At 38.2% G+C, this 21,456-nt stretch overlaps 1 protein-coding gene across 3 annotated transcripts in view; it reads right to left on the reverse strand.

Annotated features, from left to right (window-relative positions):
- ARID5B (AT-rich interaction domain 5B) overlaps positions 1-21,456 on the reverse strand; it is a 116,788-nt gene that overhangs the window by 52,971 nt on the left and 42,361 nt on the right. For all 3 annotated transcript variants that reach the window (XM_088168782.1, XM_014882327.2, XM_088168781.1), the window contains one exon: positions 16,904-17,134. In XM_088168782.1, the coding sequence (XP_088024908.1) occupies positions 16,904-17,134 (231 nt within the window). The remainder of the gene's footprint in view (positions 1-16,903; positions 17,135-21,456) is intronic.

Genomic DNA, 21,456 nt, shown 5'->3' on the forward strand with positions numbered 1-21,456 from the left:
CCCTGTTTCTGGAATCATATGCAATATATAATATGGAACTTAAGATTAAATTCAACGGGCCAATTAAAAAAATAAAATCAATGAAATGCTTTTATGAAAGAGAAGATTGATCTGCAGCTTATAACTTCCAGTAATGTAATATTTTAGAACTTTCATAAATAATGCTTTTATCTTGATTGCAAAATAATACCCTGCCATGAAAACACAGAACAGAGGTAGGAAACGGTTCAACAAGAATTAAAATGTCACACTTTGCACAGAATGGAGCATTACAATTATTGGTGAAACACATTTTTCAAACTTGTTAACACAAAATTAACAATTACATACATCACTTAATTCTATAAGTGGGTATCTCTCAAAGTACCCATTAGCCAACCATGCCTAGTTCAGTTTTAATATACATGCAGGCTTTGCAGCACAGAGGGGATGTAACTATGCAAGCGCTGGCACAGTAAACCCTGAAATGGCAAGTGCTATTAAATTGAGATGCAATCACATTGAAAGGGAAACATTAACAAACAGCAGACAATTGAGACGAAAATACAGGGCGCTTGTGTTCTAATACATGTGCCTCAAAACCTTATATAACTATTCATTGCCTAGTTCATCTGGCCAGGGGCCCCGTTTGCTCTATGCTATGCTATACTAATTTTGTAATAATAAACAGTTATACAAGCTTTATGCAGCCATGCATATGAAGAGGTTGTGGAAGACATTACATTTGATTATGTTTCGAGCAAAGACACCATCTTGAAATTAAACACAGCCCGGTAGAGGTTTATAATTAAAAAAAAAAACAAACAACCTAGCCAAAACCAAAAAACCCAAACAACAACAACCAAAAAGAAAAGATAAACTAAAGAAGCAGTAAACAAATATATGCAAACAAATAATTTTACAACCCCAAACAAATGAAAAAATCCTTTCTAAAAGGCTCTGTTCCTCCCCTATCACCTCCACATTATGCATGACAGCTGAATACCACTCATTCTTGCATTGTGTTATGTCCCATAATACAATGCAAGAATCTGCATGTTTCTGGACTATGCTCTCTGGAAGACAAGCAGTGATTTTTGGAAATGCATGCGTTTTTTAAAATACACTTTCTTTTTGTAAAAATAAAACGAAATAATTTTCAAAGTCAAAAGGAATATATGAAATAACTGGGGTTTAAAAAACATGTTATTTTTTGCTTTAGCATGAACCAACATGAAACACTGAGATGCCTTAGTTAAGATTTAGTTGTACCACAAAACATTCGTAGGATAGCAGCTGGAAAATCTGGGGATGAGAGACACAGGGCACAAAAACATATACACTACAAACGAGATGTGATCCAGAAAAGTAATTTCATAGTCCACATTTGTCTATGGAATTGTCTGAGAATTTTTTGCTCAACATTATTTCCAGGTTTATCACAGCAGTTCAAAACTGGCTATATTTAGTCACTGACCAGTGCCAGAAAGCACTACCAGACTATAGGATCATGGCATATTTTAAGTTTGATATCTCATCAACCATCAAGGCCAGAAATAAAATGCCTGCTATAATCAAAAAGACAAAAAGCCTCTGAGCTCCAAGATACATGAGGGATTTTTTTCAGCTAAATCATGAGATATCCCAACTCAAAAATCACATTCTGATTACCACTGTATGCCTGATACTTCCTGACCACCCTCTACATATTTTGATTTCAACATTTTAACATCTCATCTAAAAAAATCCTATTAAAGCTAGTGAAGCAATGCTTTATGTGGGACCCCTGAGGCACTTGCACATGCAAATACCACCACCATCACATACCAAAAGCAAAGAGTTGGCACCCAAGTGGCACTGAAGCAGACGAGTATAAGAGCAAACCCAAAAAGCTTTAATGCCAGATTCTGATCTAAATCACAGCACTGTCAATTCAAAGTAATTGACTCCTGTGGATTAATTGAATCCTGTGGATGAGGGGAAAGGAGATCCTAATCTTGTTCTTAACCTTTACCTTTGAAGTAGAGATGATCATAAATCAGGTTTTCCTATCCAACAGGAAAATGTCAGAATTTCATAACTTTCTTCAAATTGGGCAGGCAGTCAAAAATGTTCTGAGCAACACTAACAGGCTTTTTAATTTTAACATGTCTAATGAAAGCAGCTGGAAATATTTATACAGATTAAAAGTCTCATCTTAAATAGTTTTGAAAAGACAGTGCATCCAACTGAATGTGGTCTCAAAGCCCTGTGCTTGAACAGCAAGCGTCAAGTTCCCTGAGCTGCTGCAATGGTGCAACCACTGGGGAGACCGTGGAGCAGCACCAAAACTCATCCAGATAAAGGAACGGTACAGGATATGGCCACACTAGCACCAGCTGTGACAGCATTGGCCTGGAGAGTATGTCAACCCATGATAAAACCTAATTCTTCCAATTCTAGACCAAGCATTTAAATTCAACCTGATGAAAAAAAAGAAAAAAAGAAAAAGAAGAAGGAAAGACCAAAATCCAAACAGACATATAGTGGCTGTGGGCTATTACTGTGGAAAAGATATCTATTTCATTTAAATGGCATCTTCAAGTGCTAAAAAAAGGCATGAAGGACTTGACTCAGTAGAATGAGACAACTTTGTGTGAGGTAAAAGTTACACCAGAATTAAAATGCAGGAAGAAGTGGGAACCAGGGGCAATGCAAGAGAAGGGGTGGAGCCAAGTCCTACCAAGGGGCTTTCCTGGAGCTTAGACCAATGGCCAAATGCTCTTATCAAAGGAAGCAGGAACCTCACCCATCTCTAGCTGCAGGAATGCAAGACAAGATGGCAAAACTCTCTTCAGCCACTAAGGAGTGTTTGCTGACTTCCTGTAATCTAATTAACCACTGTTACCTTGCTTTTGGTCTAGGCTTCTGAAACTGAAAAGGTCCATTGTACTGCATCCTCCTGCAACTGCTTCTGGCTGCATTACCCATCTCATCTCTGCCTTTGACTGATGTGCCAATTGGAGCTTGTATTTTCTACTTTGGGACTGTCCAATTTTCATGAATCTGCATGCTTAGGCCCAATCACGGCAGCCCTCATGCCTTCTCCAGCTCACCTGAAATGGGAGCTGATGTTACTGCTCATTCATCTGGGCTTCCTTTGCTTTCCCGAATATTTCTGATGGTTGCTAGGCAACTATTGTTGAATACATGCATGAGGCATTAATTGTATAAGCACTTTAAAAGAGGAAAATTCTTTAAAACTGAGGACATTGCCATACCAAAAATAGGATATGTCTTTTATGAAGGGCAATACTCGTGGCTGGGAATGTTGAAGGCTGCAGTATGTCAGAGGCCAGATGAGTCACTCAGATTACTCACACGCAGCGCAGCACAAAAGCAGCATCATAGCAGACCTGACTTTATAATTAAAGTTTTATTTTAAATTAAGTATTTCAGATCTAGTTTTATCTTCTGACTGCTGTCACTAGGATATCAGTCCACATTTTCATGAAATTAACTGTGTTGGGTCCAGCTGCTGTTACAGTGTTAGAACACAGAGAGTGTATCAGTTCAGTGTATCAGTTCTTCTAAACCAAACACGGCACCAGCAACTACTCCTCTTTGCTACACTTTAAAGAGATGCTGCAGTCTCACTGCTGATTCTAAGTGCTCTATGCTTCTTACCCATAAATGTGGATTTCATTTTATAGGTTTTTTTCTTTTCCAAAATACATTCCAATGTCACGATCAACTTCTAAAGACTCTAAACACAGAGTTCCATAAATTGATTTAAACTTCTAAATGAAGTAACTGCAAGGATTTGCAGCTAGGTAATTTTTCTTCGGGGGGGGGATGTTTTATAAAAATCCCATCTCTACCATAATTAAACATTCACAATGTACACGTACTCATCTTAATCACAGACTCCCTTTCAAAGCAACACCAAAAAACCCCTGAAGAGCCATAATTTTTTGGCAAATGAGTACAATGATTATGGTTCATTGCAAAATCGGGATGCTATAAAAGAATGAGGGCAACTATACTGCTAATTTTAAACATGGTATTCTGAGCTAAGAGCTGCTCAAGACCCTGGGAACAACTTTTTCCATTTTTCAAACTTGTGTTCTACCTCGGTGAAATTTTGTAATGGGGCACAGGCTCAGCTCAGCAAAGTTCAGCTGAGGTTTGTAAGACTTGAAGGTGAAGGGACTTATTTAATCAGGAAAGTGAGAAGTAGAATCATCAACACCTACTTAAAGCAAACATGCCACCCCACAGCAAACAGCTCTTTTTCACTGGGAGTTCAACTTCCACTACAACTGCAAATCCAGAGTGAAACATAGGAGAGTGATGACAGAGCTGAAAGATCACACCCTACCTCTGTTGAAGCAGCAGCAGTGTCTGTGAATATCACTTATGTTAGCAGGATGATCACCATTACCGTTTTCACAAACTCTCTTATCCTTTCTGTGACCTGAAACTGCTGATTTCAAATAAATTCATTCTCTTCTACTATCCACTTGTTTCTAACATCTCCTTTTTAGTTAACATCTCTTTAAAGCTATTACAAAATTAAGGTGATCAGAGGCGTCTGTGAAAGACCCATGGGGAAGGCTCATGATCTAGATACTGTAAGTCTGCAGATGATCTTGCAGTGTGTTGGCACACATTTAAATGACATGCTACTGAGTTACGTTTTCCATTCTTCATCTGAAGAGATAGCCCTTTGCAGAAGTTACTAAAAGCAGCCCAAAACGCACCTAAAACTCTCCCTGAGCTGATCTCCTGAAGAGACAACAGGCCAGGGATTGTTCAGACCCCAGAGACCAGAGCAGAGGAACACACTGCCCAGTCAGTGCTCTGAGGGATGGTGGATGGAGATAGGTAAGGAGAACAAAGACTATCAACACAGAACATAGGTCAACAGCCATCAGAGTGGATCAGTGAAGACACTGATGTTTACCTCCTAACGTACCATATTTCCTCCATAATCCTGTTCCTCATTCTCCTGTCCTCAGAATAGATGTAAAGCTCTGCCTTGTCTAATTAAGAGAGCAAGCAAATTTTTTAAAGTTTTATATTATTGTATAAGGGACACAAGATCCAGCACAGTCTAGATGTTACTGGCCTGGATGCTATAAATTACATATATTAATAAAGTTACCGTTTTTAAGGTCAGAAGGAATTAGGAGGGTATTAGCACCTTGTTTACCTTCTGCCGATACTGCCTATACAGCTGAATGACTACTTGATGAAGACAGTACCTCTTCCTTGAGTAGAGGTCCTGTCTTTTGCACAGCAGTCTTGATTTAAAGGATTCAAATAATAAAGAATCTATGTTACTCCTAAGCTAAGTTGGTACCATTGTTAATTACCCCTCTCTGCTACGTAATTGTGCCTAAGTTTCAGCATTAATTTATCTGCTTCCACTTTGAAGCATGGGGTCTTGCTATGCGTCTGCCAAATTAGAGAGACAGCCACAGGTCTCCTCCTATTGAAGTACTAACACACTGACTGGGCCCCTTCTTAGTCTTCTCCTCTGTGCACTAACTGGAGTGCCATTCTTTAGTCTTTCACTTAGAAGCAAGTTTTCTGTCCCATGAACTTTTTGAATATGCAAAGGACAGGCATCAGAATCAGGTACAAAGATAAAAGCAGAGAAAAACCGCTCTAATAACTCTTCCTGTTCTTCCATGTTCCTCTACAAGCCTATAGTTCAAAATAATACATTTCAGTGTTAGTAGTGCAGTTATTCCATGAAATTTTACCACTCTTTTTGCAGTAAGCCATCATCATTTGGCTAACTAACCAAAAATGTTAGCACTTATGGGGTTGATAATGATTTCCTCTAGCATTACAGGCAGGAGTAGTAACACCTCTCTATTTCTTCTATTTCCTACTTATTAATCCAAGGAGCAGGTCTGCTCTCCTACTCCAGTCAACTGGTTATCTATCGTTACCCCCAAGTAATTTATGCCATTAAGACCAACACAACAGCCCTGAAGCACATGGAAATCCTGCCAGATCACTAAAACACCAAGACATAGCTGTATCTAATACTGAGGCCCAAACTTCAGCTGTAAATGTAAACTATCACTGCTTCACTCACCTTTGCCCCATCATGGACAATATATCAACTAAAAAGATCACTAAAAAGTCATAATTGCCAATGATAAACCTACACAAAAAATCCACGTGACTTCCTTTATTATAATTTGCCTTCACTTTCAGGACTTATGCATAAAAACAAGGTCCTAGGAAGAAACTACCAGCATCCACTGGCTATGGACCCATGCAAAAAGGGATTGCTGAGGTGTCTTAATCTATTTGTGTGAATGATAAACTAATTGCCTGTGATCTGTTTCATCAAGTTTATGAAGATGCTGACAGGTAATGAGCACTTAAACAGCACTATTGTCAATAGAGAGAAAAAGCCCTACTCTGGATCCCCCCCAATGCTCTCATTTGATTTCAGAGACAGAAAACTATAGCAAGAATTTTAATGACCTATTCTGCCTCTTTTGCAATTTGATTTAAAAGCAAATTCACAAAACCCCAGCCACGTGAAATTTAAATTCTGCAGAAGTCTCACCACCAGCAATTACTACTGCAGTGTTTAAAAATTTAAAAGAACACAACTCCAAACCTGAACAAAACTTTATTTTTCCATTAATTTTCTTACTCTGATTTCTCTCCACATTGAATCATCTCCCAATTACTCTGATTTTGCTGAGTGCGCCAATTTCTTAAATACACAGCTATAAAATGTATGGACTAATTGTTGAGCAGAACTGAGGAGCTATTAAAACTGCAATAGTACAATACTTCCAATGGTAGTCTATTATTTCTACATGATTGGTTTTGTACAGTCCGATTCATGCAGTGAAACTCTTAGATAAATTAACTCCTTCGTTTTGACATAAACATCAAAGGGAGAATTAAAGGAGAACGAACATTATTTTCAGCTGCTATTTTAGACATACTGTTCATAACATCCATGAATGCTTCTGGAAAGTTACAAATTATTTAAATTGAGAAAGCCACTTGCTGTTTTATCAAGTCTTTAATACACAAAATTTGGATCCAAAATTATCTAATTTTCCCATTTCATGTTTCCCTGTCATCTACATGGTAGAGCATATTTACAGAACTTTATAACTATAATATACAATTCAGTCATTTCTAAATAGCCCTGTAAGAGTAAGTCTGAAATGTACACATTTTTAAGATTAGTGAACACCAAACCCTTTCCCAGCTGTTTTAAATTTTGAATTTCCCGATAAATGAATAGCATACTAAAAAAGCAAACAAGATCTGACATTATTTAGTCTAAGTTTCTAAAATGGCATAACATCTGCAGCTAAAAACAATTCTGAATAACTATATTTAACTAGAGCAGTATTCTATTATTCATAGCTCATTTTCCTTGCAGACTAGGGGACTTAGTATGGTATTCAAGCATTTAAAACATTTAATTGTTTAGTCCTTCCAAGAGCCAAACTGCTGCAAAAAGGGGGAAAATGTTCACTCATATCTTTTATATATATTCATGTGACCAACCCATGATCTCAGTTAAGTGCCACAACTGTTCATTAACACACATCACAGTCCCCCAGTCAGCACTGAGAGCTTTGAAATCATGCCAGAAGCAGGGGCTCAACAAATGGCACTTTGACCTTTTCACTACTAACTTCAATCTTTATTAAAATCTCAGACGTCAGCTCTGTCTCTCTCTTTTACCATCTTTTATGGCCTCCTGAAATACCTAATATTCATTCATTAAACGGAAAAATTTGTTACATTCTTACATAATGACAGATTGCCCTTTCAGATGCAATCGGCTTGTGAAATGCCTCTAATTGAAAAAGAGAACGAAACATCCCCTCCCCCGTCAAACAACTCTAAATTCAGATTGCTCACTCACTCCCAGGGAAATCAAGCATGCTGCCTACTATTAAAAAATCTCATGGCGTCCAGGCAAGTTTAGCTCCATTTTATGTTCCCCTTATCAAATTTCACCTTAGCAATTCACAAAATCCTCACCTTTTTCAGTTTCATGTTTGCATCTTCACTTCTTTGGTCGAAGCATTTATGGGGGTACAGAAACTGAATTTTTTTGTCCAGCAGAGTTTCAGTTTCCTACAAGAGTCACCAAAACCAGCAATCCCATGGAGGAAAATGCAACTAGAGACAAATAAAGGCTTTGATCATTTTTACGGTGCTTAAGAATAGATTTGGGGGAGAGAGAGATTTTTTTTTTTTTTTTTGCCTATCGGTAATTAAAAAATTACACATTAAGAACAAAACAAAACAAAAACACCCAGAAAAAGTTCTCATGAGTCATTTATGTGTTTTTATTCTTTGTGTAAACTTTTTGGCACACCCTATGTGCTTCAATTCTTGCTTTAAATAAGTACTGGAAAATATGCATAATATTTGGACCCAAGGGGAATGACACATTGATTCAAAGTTTACTTTGTATAAGTTTGCATTTTCCAAATTTGAAATGCAACTTCAAGAAAACCTAAAACTCACCTTCAACCTCTGATTTCTCTCCCCCTTCACCCACAGATTATGCAGAAGGTATAAACTATTCATTTAAGCAGCACAGCGAAGTATCATCATTAGGTGGCTTAGTTGCCTGGGATACTCCTATTAGCCTGACCAGTGTGGAGCCTGGGAAGCGTGAGCTCCAAAGGGAGAAAAGTAAACAAAGTAACGAGTAACAGTTACAGCTCCTTAAAATATGTACATTAACCTCTGTATTGGGAAACTATTTGCTTTTTAGAGGCAGCACCCTCTGCTTGAAATAATAATAAATATTTTGGAAATTCCATCTCAAGCCAAAATGAAATTACACAAGTGCAGTCTCGGAGAACAAAGCTTTTTAGTATACCTTCAAATGGACTCAGGTAAGTTTACAAACGGCCTATACCTAAAAGACCATTAACTAAAATTATATTTGTTTTTATTGAAAGACAGCCTCAAGTGCTGACATGTAATATATGACATGTGATACATAATAATAGTGTTAAACCAGTTCTGACATAATATTTCCCTAGGCATAATAACCGCAAATGACTGCTTTAGTTAAGAACCAGCCAGAAACAAAATATATCCATGTAAAAGTAACTTTAACCATAAATACCTCAACAATATTTTATGTCACTTTGTAAAAATGTTAAACGAGTCCCATAATAATTAACAACAAAAACTTCATGTTCTTTACTATTGTATGGTGGTTGTGAAAAGTTATTTCATAGTCCTACAGCTGCCAATGCTGTAAATTATGCAGGCACCAAGAAGCATTAAGGAGAAATAATAGCAATTTAAACGAAGGGTGACGTAATTCATGATAAACAGTCATTGGAAAATATTACAATGTTGTCTTTTTTGAGTGGGTTTAATCAGAAGAATGTGAACATATTCTGACACACTTTTCCATTGTACAGGAATGGGGCCCTTCCCTGGCCATAAAGGTCTCTCTTGCTCACTGCCACCGTTATGGCCCAACACCTCAGGGATGATGCTCACGAAGCTTGGGTTGCCAGCGGGGCCCAGAAGTCTGAGACATTGCTCCAGAATCTGAGCAAGTCTGGTGGTCCAAGGCAAGCATGGAAACCAGGGGAAGTCAACCAAGGATGCGCTAGTGAAGGAACATTAGGCAAAAGAGATGGCTCCAAAAATAGGACCACCTGTGGTCATGGACGTGGCTCACAAATACTCAGATGAACACAGCCTAGCTTATCTTTTGCTCTGATCACAAAACATGATTTTGATAGCTGAATTGTAAAACCAGCCATCAAGGGGATATCTTATGTAGAAGGAATTAGTAATGTACCTCTACAATAATTTATTGAATGGACACCAGTAAAGCGGATGTGTGTGTAATAGATGACAAAACACATGCTACGGGTTACATTCATCAGGCACAGAAGAACAGCTCACTTGCAAACCCTTGTTTGCTGGAACTACACATTAATTCTCCACTGAACTCTGAACATATAAACCCCACAATACCATCACAGTCACTAAGCTAAAAAATAAAAAGAAGTTCTGGGCACACCCAGGCCCTTGACTCTGCCATGGGCACTCTTGAGAGAGGATCTCTAACCTCTTGCCCAGTGAGAGCTCCAAATCCAGAGCTATCCCAGCCCAAGCTATACTGGGCACCTCATGGTTCACAGCCCTGATGTTTCTCAAGCAGCCAGGTCATGGCCCCACACAGTCACTGCAGGCCCATGGCATAAGGCCCCTGTCTCAAAGACTGCTACCCAAGGGCACCTGAAGAAGTAAGGAGCCACAACAAATTCCCAAGCACACTCTCATGGGAGCAGTTCTCTCACAGTGACACCGGTGGATGCTGCAGGCCTCTCAGGCAGCTCCCCTGCTTCTCCGTGCAGCCACGACAGCCCAGTCCCGGCTGAGAAAAGACGCCAGGGGGCCCGAGGGAACAGGCAGAAGCAGCTTTTCAAGTAGTACCTGCCCTTCCACTCAGGATCTGCTGCCTTCCTGAGGGCAGCGGGAACAGCAACCCAAATAAAATCAGTGCTCTCCATCAAGGAGTTTTGATTATGTAGTGAAAAATAATCTATCTTACTATTTATCGTGGTTAAAACTACGGTTGCTAGTGAAAATGCACTAAAAAATCAGAAAGGAGTAGAAGCTAACAGCATTTGTTTCCATTGAAATTCTTGCAGACAGGAAGGTATTTTATCTTACTCTCCTATACATTACTTATGTTCACTTAACAGCTTATTGTTAACATTTCTGTCTTTGGTTAACTAGTGAAAATCTTGAGAAACATCCACAGAAGTGCATTAAGTTATCCTGGATTTAAGCCACTAAGGAAGGCAGAATGTGATCCCTTATCAGCGCCTTTTTGCTTTGAGTATACAAATACTTTATGCATTTCAATGAGTGACAGAATGCAAAACTTGCGAATATTTATTTTTATATGTATGGGGGAAAAGCAACTAGAGCTAAAAATGTTAAGAATGAAGAAATCACTTAACAGAAGCAATTATGTTGGGCATATAAACAGCTCTGCCTTCAGAGATTTTATTCAAATGCTGCAGAGCACACTAGAAAATATCAATTGTTTAGAAAAAAAACTCCAAATATTTTTTCACAACTGAAAAGTCAATTATTATAAATAACGTCTGGGGATTGTTAATATCTTGCTGGACAGTTGAATTAACAAAATAAGAAAGAAACCTGACCAGAATCCAGAACATTTCCAAATTCACCCTGTCAAGCTAAAAGCTTGTGTTTGCAGAGGTGGGGTGGGAGGGAGCAGGAAACGTGCATTTATCTATATTGTATATAGCACTATTATGCATTAATCACTATTTCCCCTCCAGCTATGTCCTGTTTTTGTTTTGAGAGACCTAAAATTTGAAATATTTAGCTAAGCCACCCTGCCCAAGACCTTGGAAAAAATTTGCATATTTTTCAGACTGTTGGAGATGCTACCCTAAAGCTCCATCTAAGGAGTTCCCAGTATCCATCTTAATAAAATGTCTCCATACTCCTCTTATTGCAGTTCTAAATATTATAAATATTTCAGCCTTTGCAGAGGAACACGAACACCAATCTCACTCTAATATCACATCTGTATTAAAACAAAGAAGCCCGAAGCATCTGGAAACTTCAGATTTTTCTGAATTTCACTGATATAAACTATCCTGCAGGTAGCCAAAAGAGACAACAGCAATAATGATAATACTTTACATCACCTGAAAAACTTTAAAGAAACACCCAGTCATCCCAAGCACAATTTTTGTACTAGTTTAAAAAGAAAAGCCAACTTTGACTCCTTGACTCACACAAATAAAATAAGTCACCAACAGGAAAACTGTGTTTCATTTAGACTGAAAACATTCTTCCGTCTTTTTTTTGTTTGTTTTAAAGACTCATTCCCTGCCAAAGTTTTATTTTGTTATGATTTTCCCCTAAACAATTGATTTTATCTCTGAGTCACAAATTTCTGTAAACTAAGGTGCATAATGAAAGCAAAGACCAAATTTCAGCTATACCAGGAGTAATGGTACCACTCTATACCCTGAAGTCACCAGCTTCCATGCCACAGAACTTTTCTGGCACATGACCCACCCCTTTCCCCTTCATAATGCTGCCCTTCCGTGGCTTCCCTGGCCAATGACAAGAAGGAGGGTAAGTCTTTCTGGAATTGTTGGCTCAGAAGATCCAGCAGCTGGGAGGACTGGTAAGTCACCCCTCATTCCTAACCACTCCATGTCAGCCCTGGAAGTGACACAAACTGCCTTCTCCATTGTTTTACAGGGGGAGATGAGCTGTTGAAGGTTTTGAGGTTTGCATTTTAATGTAGATAACTTTTCCCCTAGCAAGCAATGTATCATTAAGTTTGGTTTGGGGGATGGGGAGAGGAGATAAGTGGGGCCTGCAATGCCCTTTTGCACAGTTTTTTTTTCAATGAACAGTTTCCCTCTGCATGGCTCATGTTATGGCCAAATGAAGATAGCTAATTTTTCAGAGAAAAAAATGTATTTAGACCACAGTAGGTTATAGTTCTCTCACTTTTTGGTATGAAATATTTCATTTAAAAAACTGGGTTTTACATGCAAACCCAAAACCTTCTTTTGGGCATTAACACGTGTTTACAAGTACTCCAGGGACCAAACAGATTGTTTAATGGCATACTGGATACAGCATGCTGTAAAAATAATCCAGAATGATTTAAAATTTACCAGATTTTGAAAATTCAGAAGAAATAAGGTATTCAGTTTTCTCTCACACTCCTGTTTCTAGAAAAAGCAAGCCCATCCTTTGAATGAAAGACAGCCTTTGGATTCATCTTTAGCAGACAGGATTTTTAATATTTATCTAGCAAAGCACTATGGCATATCCTTCTGTGTGAGATTTTCACCTGGTGAAGCTGATGGAGCTGAAACTCTCCATGACCCAGACCACAGCTGGATCACAGAAGGATCCTGGCTCATTGATGCACCCTGGAAGCCACTCCATGCCATGGAGCTGGCACACGCCTGGCAACTGAAGTCACCTTTTTTGGACAAGCAAACACAAAGGAGACATGTGCTGCTCTAGCAACAAGTGCACAGTGATTTATGCCCAGTGACCTTCAGATACACCTTCTGAACACTCACAGGCAGCTTTGCCTTTAGCTAGATCACTTTGGTCTATAATGAAAATTATTACAAATCTAATTTTTCATTCCTACTCTCTTGCAGCACGTATGACCACATAGCAGATGCCAGTAAATTATATGCATTTACAAAAGTTATTCAGTTACAGTAACCCCAGAGGCTGATAAATGAAAAAGATTTTGAAAAAGGTCTTGAAGAGAAATGAATTACTCGTTTTCATTGCTCATGTTCATTTCATTATCCACCTGGCCTGCTTCATGCAGGTGAGGACCTCTAATTGCTCTTATTTCACATGAGGGATTTCACATGAGGGATACGTGTGCAGTTTGACTGTGGTCATAGCCAGGAACTTGGGCTATCAAGACATCCAAGCATGGTTTATGTCTTCTGCTTTCAGAACAGAAGCAAGCTTTTGAGCCTATCTGCATTCTGGAGGGGAACCCACCAAGGAAGTTGGATTAACTAATCAGTAGTTATATCAACAAGAATGGGAGCAGGAGGCGTCCCACTCACAGCAGTCTTTCTTCTGTAAATGTAGAGCAAGTCCTTCTGTGGCAGGCTGCAAAGAAATACTTGCAAATGCTTGAGCCTTCCAGCTACTGAGCCCATTTCTCAGCAGCCTGCTTCTCCAGTGGCCTCTAGACGGGATGCTGTGGCACACAGAGAAGAAATCAGAAGAGGACCATGCAAGAAAAGTGGTCCTAAATATTCCTGTCCAAACCACTTGGGCAAATGCCATACAGCAGTGGACACAGAAGGTGGAGGAAAGCACAGGTAGCTGGGGTGTTGGCAGCACCTGTGACAGCCCAAGCTGGAGCTGGAGGGGAAGCTTAGCACAGCCTGAGCCTCACAGAGGCTCTATGGAAACAGAGAACATCCATACAGAACAGCCCAAAGCCTTGCTGCAACGCTTCCAGATGTACCTGTGGGAGTTCACAGACAGCATCTATATACATCTTCTTCTTTAAAAAGTCCCACACCAAAACAACATTATTTATTTTCAGCAAAACTTAATTCTTCCTTCTCATTTCCTGCTTTATTTATTTTTGTTAAACCCTAGAAGAGTGAAAAATAGAAGAGGGAAGAATAGGCAAGGAGTATGAGAACAAGTCAGAAGTCAACAAATTTTTTTTTGTTATAAATTTATAATAAAAGTAGAGAGGATATTTCCAGGAAAAACATTTTCGTCTATTAAAACTGCCTAACAAGGAAAACAGCTTACATGCTGGGAGTTCTTTGTAAAGGTGTTGCTGGTGTCTCATTTGTGACATGCTGTATCTGTTGCAAAATACTCCAACATACAGAGAATGTGTAAGACTTGCCTCAAAAGCAATGCTTTGAAAAAGACTTGGCAACCACATCAGAAACCAGTGCTCCAGTGCTTCCCACATAAAGACATCAGCAGAATGTACTTCCCAAATTTCATATTTGCTTTAGAGTTAGGAAAATATCAGGTAAAAATGGTGACATACACACACTTACCTTGTTCCTTCTGCACACATTTCGTTTGCAAGGTAAGAGAGAGACAAAACCTTCAAATCAAATGTCTGGATCTCCTTTCAGACACCTTTTCAGAATTTTAGTCATCGTTTTTGTAATCATGTATCCTCTCAGATTTGACCGATAAATACCAGTGCCTTAGAGTAATCTATTTATTTATCTACTGTACCACCCTGCCTCTGTTTAGCCTTAGCAGTCATCACTTTCCACATGTGCCATCAATCTACATGGTATTAATGTAAACTGTCTATATAATGAAGCGTTGTACGTTTTATTGTCCTGCCAGCAAAGAAAAAAGATAAACTAGTACTTTGCCTGTTGTCTTCAACAAAGGTAGCATAATTGACACCATACATTTTGCAATACAAATATGGAACCACATACTGGTCACTTTTTTCTTCTTAAAACAGTAAGACTTGCAAGTTTCACATTATTATTTTCAGAATAAATACTTTTAAACAGTGTTTTTTTGGGATTTTTTGTGGCTTTTTTTTTAAATAGGGATTTTTTAAAAATCTGCTTCTTAAACCAAACAAAATTTTAAATACACATTCTTAATTTCTATGGGTAAGATTTCTGTGGCTCTGGTTGATAATGAGATAATTGCCTCACAAAGGTCAAGAGAATGGCATAGCTTGCTTTCAGAGGCTGAACAAAGCACTTGCTATGGTTCACTAAGCGTAGTTTCTGCATCACTCCACACCTCTTTGATTCATCTATTACTAATATTACATGATACACTTGCATTATGGATCCAACTATTTCAACAAACCTGTAATCAAGGAATGACCCTAAATAAAATACTCCACAGAAAGCAGACGGTAGGCTCATCAAATGCCTTCAAGCCTAAAATAACCTTTTCCGTATAAAAAGGAGAGCCAATTACAACTGAACTTCATATTCTGAGCTTGAGCTCAGAGTATATAAAAACCAACATGATACTATTGTGTCATTGGACCAAACTTCCAGTATTTTTAATTAATTTTTTTCACCACCCCCACACCCTAAGAGCAACCAACACTTTTACTCATGGTTCAAACAAAGCCTGTAATGTTTTGTGTGAGTGTGAGCAGACTTGACAGTTTGGGTCCGATTCAGAAATATCTTGACAGCACAAAACTAAAATCAATCCCAGTAGTCATTTGCTCCAGTGACAACATCACATGAAGAAGGAGCTCATCTGCCTTTTGGGAATGGAGTGGCAGAGCAGCAGAGAAGCATATACCTTACAAAATGCCCCAATGCCACCAGATGAGTCAAGGTTTCTCTGTTGACATTAACAATGCCTCAGCCGGGCGCCAAGCTCAAAGCCAGTGTGCTCGAGTTCAGAAAAACAGGTAGATAACTCTCCCATCAGAAACATTCCCTCTCACTCTCATTATTAAATGTTTAAGGGCATCAGCAGAATTTTTTTCCTTAAGAGACCAAAGGAGCTTCCTTGCAGAGATGTGGGAGTCTTGCAAGCAAAGGTGTACTCACCACCATGCAGATTTTACAAATATTAGCCATAGAACTCATCCATCTGTGATACAGGGATAAAACTTAATTCTGTACACTGCTAAAGAAACTATACTGGATCCATTACTGGGTGTCTACACATGTATTCTGCCACATATTCAAAGTATATCTGCTGTCATTGGGAAGATCTGACACATAAAACCCTGCATGAAATCACTTGGTTGCTATCAGGTGTCAAATCTTGCAGTCCTTTCTCCCAGCTGTAAGGGGCTGTGCACTCCTTTATAGCTGCAGAGTATTCTCTAAGCTCCTAGCAGTGCCAAAGCCCAGGTTGAACAAGCCCACGTTCCAAGATGACCAGAAACACACCAGCTACAGCTGACACTCTCATTACAGGGCCCTAGGAGCAGAGCTGATGACAGCTCTGCAACAACAATGGGGTGTGCCAGGACTCTCTCCTATTTTCCATTTATTAGCATAGTGCGCTAAAAATGACTTGAAAAATCTAACACACACCATAAAGGGTGTGCGAATGATTAAGGTAGATGAACTTCAAACCCAGGCAAAGTACCGTTTCACTCAGACAGAGTCATGGTGCTACTCTACCCGTGTAACATTATCTTTGATTGTGAACTCAAGTTGCAATACTGAGATCACCAGCGGCAGAAGCCTTCAGTCTTAGAGAAGAAAGAGCATAATTGGTACTGAACATTTAAATCATAAATAGCATTAGTTCACTTCAAAAGAATCACTTTTTCTCTTTGGAAATCAGTGGACACTTAAAAGAAGGAAAATGTCTTTACTTGTGAGAAAAAGAAAATAGCTGTAATGTGACTTACCAAACTCATCACATATACTTTCGTTTTCTATTAGGGTAGGATGATCAAATGTATCCCGACAATAGAAGATTTGGGGGTTCTTGCTCGTTACTGCAATGCCTCCAAGGGCTAAAACAAACTGGTCTGTTAGTATTGAAGAGGGCTTGTCCTGAATGCGCTTTAACATGGAACGGTATCGACAGTACTGTGGGTAGCTCAGAATTAAAAGGTTTGAATCTTCGTCATCCTCACCTGGAAGAACAGAAAAAAATACTCTTAGTATATCAGAAAAAATACAAAACAAGAGCTGTAACTCAAGTATTTCAGAAAAAATAATTTTTCTGAAATAAGTTCATCTTTTCTCAAGACCTAACTTTTATAGCACAGTGGGTCTGGAAAGGAAGGTTAAAAACAGAAATTTAAAGAAAGTTTATTAAAATAGGTTATTTTCTTCCTTTCTGTTCAGTTTTCCCATACTTAATCACAATGACTACCTGGATGACCAAGAAAACACTGCTGTGCAGAAGTTGGCCAAGGGCCTGAATCAAAGTGCTCTCCATACTTTGGCAATTTGGCTGCTTCAATAGAAATATTATTTGTAATTTGTACTTAGTTCCCCATATAGCTTTACTACACTCATGTTTACATCAGCTAGTATCTTTTAAAAATAATAATATACAAGCCTCGGAGCATATAGCTATTACCTCTCCTCGAAAGTACCTGATATTGGCAACTACCAAAGGACCTCTGGGCCAGGGAGATGGGCTGATGTGACCTAGTCATTGTTGAATGAGCATGAGGTGCTCAATCAATCCCACGAGGCAGAAGCAGCTTTCTTCACATTAACTGCAAATGCAGCAGGGTTCAATAAAACTCCTACAGAGCACAAGCAAATGAATTTTCAAACAGCTTGTACTGCTGGGCTCAAAATACAAAGCAATCTAGACCTCAGAGCTTTCTATTCCTCCATGGTTTAGATGATATCACATAAGAAGGCGGCAGATTTTGAAATATCACAATCAAGTGTCATCATATAACCAGGAGGAAACCTAAGAGGAAAAAAAAAACAAACTCAGCTAAGGATACAAACATGAGAAATTACTCATTTGCAGGTATGTAGCCAGTACTCAAAAGCACTTCTTTTTATGCTCATTTATCTCCTCAGGTACTTAACTGAACATGGCTTTTCAGGCATGCCAATGAAGACAAAGCAACAGCATTCAGTTTACATTTTCTGCTATACTCTGATTACTGAATAACTCAGGTATTTCTTCTGCCAGAGACAAATGTCTACTACTTAATCCCATTACCAACACTGAAATTACCATTCTTACTCCTAAAGTAAAAATCACTTCAGACATTGAAAGAAAAGTCAGATCAGTTCTTCCCAACTAAATATGATGGCACAACCCATCTGGATTCAAGTGAGGCAATGGAAAAGTTGACACATAAAAGGCTAAATTTTAAGAAGTCTCTGGAAGCAGATATATCACCTAGAATGTCATTACTGCAGATGAATGTAAATCAATCCAACAGATGGACTTGCCAAGCACTATCTTTACTAACACAGCTTCTGAAAGTCATCACATTTAAAAACTCAGAACTCTCACCACTATCCTGACATAGGTAAGAAGATAAAACTATTTGTGTTGCAAAAAAACCAAACAACCACAAACAAAAAAAAACACACACGAAAAATCAAGAAAACCCTCCCAAAAACTAAAAGTAATACATTTTGGTAAACAGCATTGACATTACTTTTCTAAGAAAATAAAATTGATGGCCCTAAAACCTCTTTTGGCCAATAAGATGTCGTCATACTTTTCTTTGTTTCAACAAGTATTCCATAAGCCTATACAACAGCATGACTGAGCCAATTGCTCCTGGGAATAAGGCTCTCTCTTCTTTATTAGGGAACTCTAAAAATCAGATCAGGAAAACTGTTCTAGGAATTAACAAGCACATGATCCGTTCGTTAGCTCCTGTGAGAGTTTCATGTACGCCTGCTTGACGGTTATTACTACTTTATACCTTTGTGTAGATAGTGGTGAGCTGAATCTGTCGATCTGACAGCACTTTTCTTAGGCCAGGATGTGGTCAGCTTTTTAAACAGCGTGTATATAAATGTATGTCCCACGTGCCTTTGTAGTAAACCATTTGTTTCTAGACAAATGTGCTGCAAGTCCCTGCACAGAATTACACAAACTTTGTACCCCTGACAACTGACGACTTAAACCCCATGGCATAAATTAAAAACAAGTAATTTTTACAAGATCACTTTCATACATGCTTGTGCAATTCCAGTGAGTACTTTGTGATGCATTTGTTGCCCTTCCTTTTTTTACTCCAGATTCAATTGATACATCTAAGAATGCACAAAGGCTGAATAAACTGAAAATTTGTTCAGTGAAACACAAGCACAGTGTTCCTGGAACAAATTTTTCCTCAACCACGCCCACATGAGAAAAGAGAAATCAAAGTAGACCAATCCCTAATAAAATGCAAGCTGGACAAAGAACTATTATTTGCTTTTATCAAAACCTCACACGTGCCATTTAATGGTGGACTTAGTGAATACTGCAAGTATTTTTCAGAAATATGATCAGAAAGCGTTTACTCTTAGGAGAAACAAAGCCCAAAATGTGGATCACATTCCATTAAAATTAAGAAAAGCAGCATGGCTTCTAAAAGCATACAACTGAGGTATGAGGAAACCAAGATGCTGTATTTTCTGAGTATCAGTTTAGATTCACTAGACAGAACATGGTAAAAGATAATACCTACAGTACTCTGCTTGTGAGGCTCAACCAAAAATACTCTAATCCTATGTTTATATCATAATTGTGTGGTTTAATAACCCTCTCCAACGTCAACTTTTCATTTATTGTAGTATTTCAAGGCTGAAAACAGAGAAACTGTAATTAGGAAGCAAGGTTCCACCCCTGCCTTCTGAGCAGTGCCTGAATCTGCAGAGATATAATGCAACAGTTCCCTTTTTAAGGGGTAAAGAGAGCTGGGATTTGGCACAGCCTGGCATTTATGTAGGATTACATGTTCTTCAAGTTGTCTTTGTAAGTAAGAGATGCATGAAATGCTAAACACAATGAATCTATGCAAGAACTGACTTTTCAAATCAGCACAACTATTTTTAATATGTAAGGCAAGATAATTAAATGCCCCAGAAGAAAAAAAATTAAGCCTGTTAAAAGGACAAATTCCTAACAAATCCATCTAGAGCCAGAACTATTTACAGAGAGAGCAGAAAAAACCCCCTCTAACATGCTTTTTGTTTGCTCGTTTCAGAAACATCAGCCTATAATGTTATTGCTAACTGCCATAATCTGCCCTCAACATCAGTAAGCATTATTTCTCTTTAAAAAGACCTTCACACTAGGATTTTATAGAGCTTGATGGAAAAACTATGCATGTTCCTTCCTGTACCTAATTACCTCAACTGCAAAAGCTGCCAAGTATTTTGCCCTTTAGTTCTTTTAATCGTATTAGTGCAAATGCATTTGGATGCCAACAGAAACAAACGTTTTAAACTTTTTGCTTAAAAGATTCCAAATATGTATGAGGTTGGTGCTATGAAAGCACACTCCACTTCTTCCCAGAAAGCACAGTTATTTTTGCAGAAGAAATATGAATTTGTGCCTCTTGTAAGACTAAATGTCTAATTTTGACCCAATTTAAGTAAAATAATGTCAATATTAACTGCTCTCACAATGATTTATGCTACCTTCTGTTGCTTTATTACATTAGACATTTCTTTCTCTAAGCTTTATCCTTTTTGCCATCCTCCTAGCAACCACATAAAGGCTGAGTACCAACTTTACGTGCCTGGCACCCTTCCAGGCTCGACTGTTATTGATAATTATACTGAAGTTTCAATTTAATTGCTACTCTGTTGTGACACAGAATATTTTTTGTAATTAAGCTTTTCCCATTTTCTGTCCATTCATTTTTTTGTCTTACTGAAAATGACTTTTTCAGTCCCCTCCAGAAAACACAAGCAGAACAATGATACAGATAAGGGTCTGTACAACTGTTACTATCATTAACAACTCAGTAATGTGAAGGGAAGAAAAAAAATTTAGCTGAAAAAATGGTGAATATTTCTCAGAAGGTGAATTTCTTTTCAGTTTAAGTGTTCTTTTTCTTCTTACAGTTACTCAATGATTTCCTGTTCTAATTACAAGACACTATACAGAAAGTAATTTTTAAAAAGGAAATGTACCAGCACAGGCTAAACAGAAACACTTTCTTGGTATGGCTTGAAATTGCAAACTTTTACATCTCTTATCAATTCTCTGCTCTGCCTTTGTGCAATATATTCTACCATACATCTACCATTTCTTCTGACGCAATTAACAAAAATGAATACATCAAAGGGGAAATAGACTTGCAGTTAAACTGCAGGCAAAGAAAAAAAAAAAGAAAAAAAAATCTATTTTTTCTTCCTCCATGTAGCTGGTAATTTGGAGGCAAGCCAAGCCTCAGAGTGGTAAATATTAAAAAGTAAAAAAAAAAAAAGTGGAAAAAAAAAGGGCAAGAAAAGAAAAAGCTGCAGGCTT

This window comes from Sturnus vulgaris, chromosome 8, assembly GCF_052056855.1.
Source record: "Sturnus vulgaris isolate bStuVul1 chromosome 8, bStuVul1.hap1, whole genome shotgun sequence".
NCBI classification, from domain to species: domain Eukaryota; kingdom Metazoa; phylum Chordata; class Aves; order Passeriformes; family Sturnidae; genus Sturnus; species Sturnus vulgaris.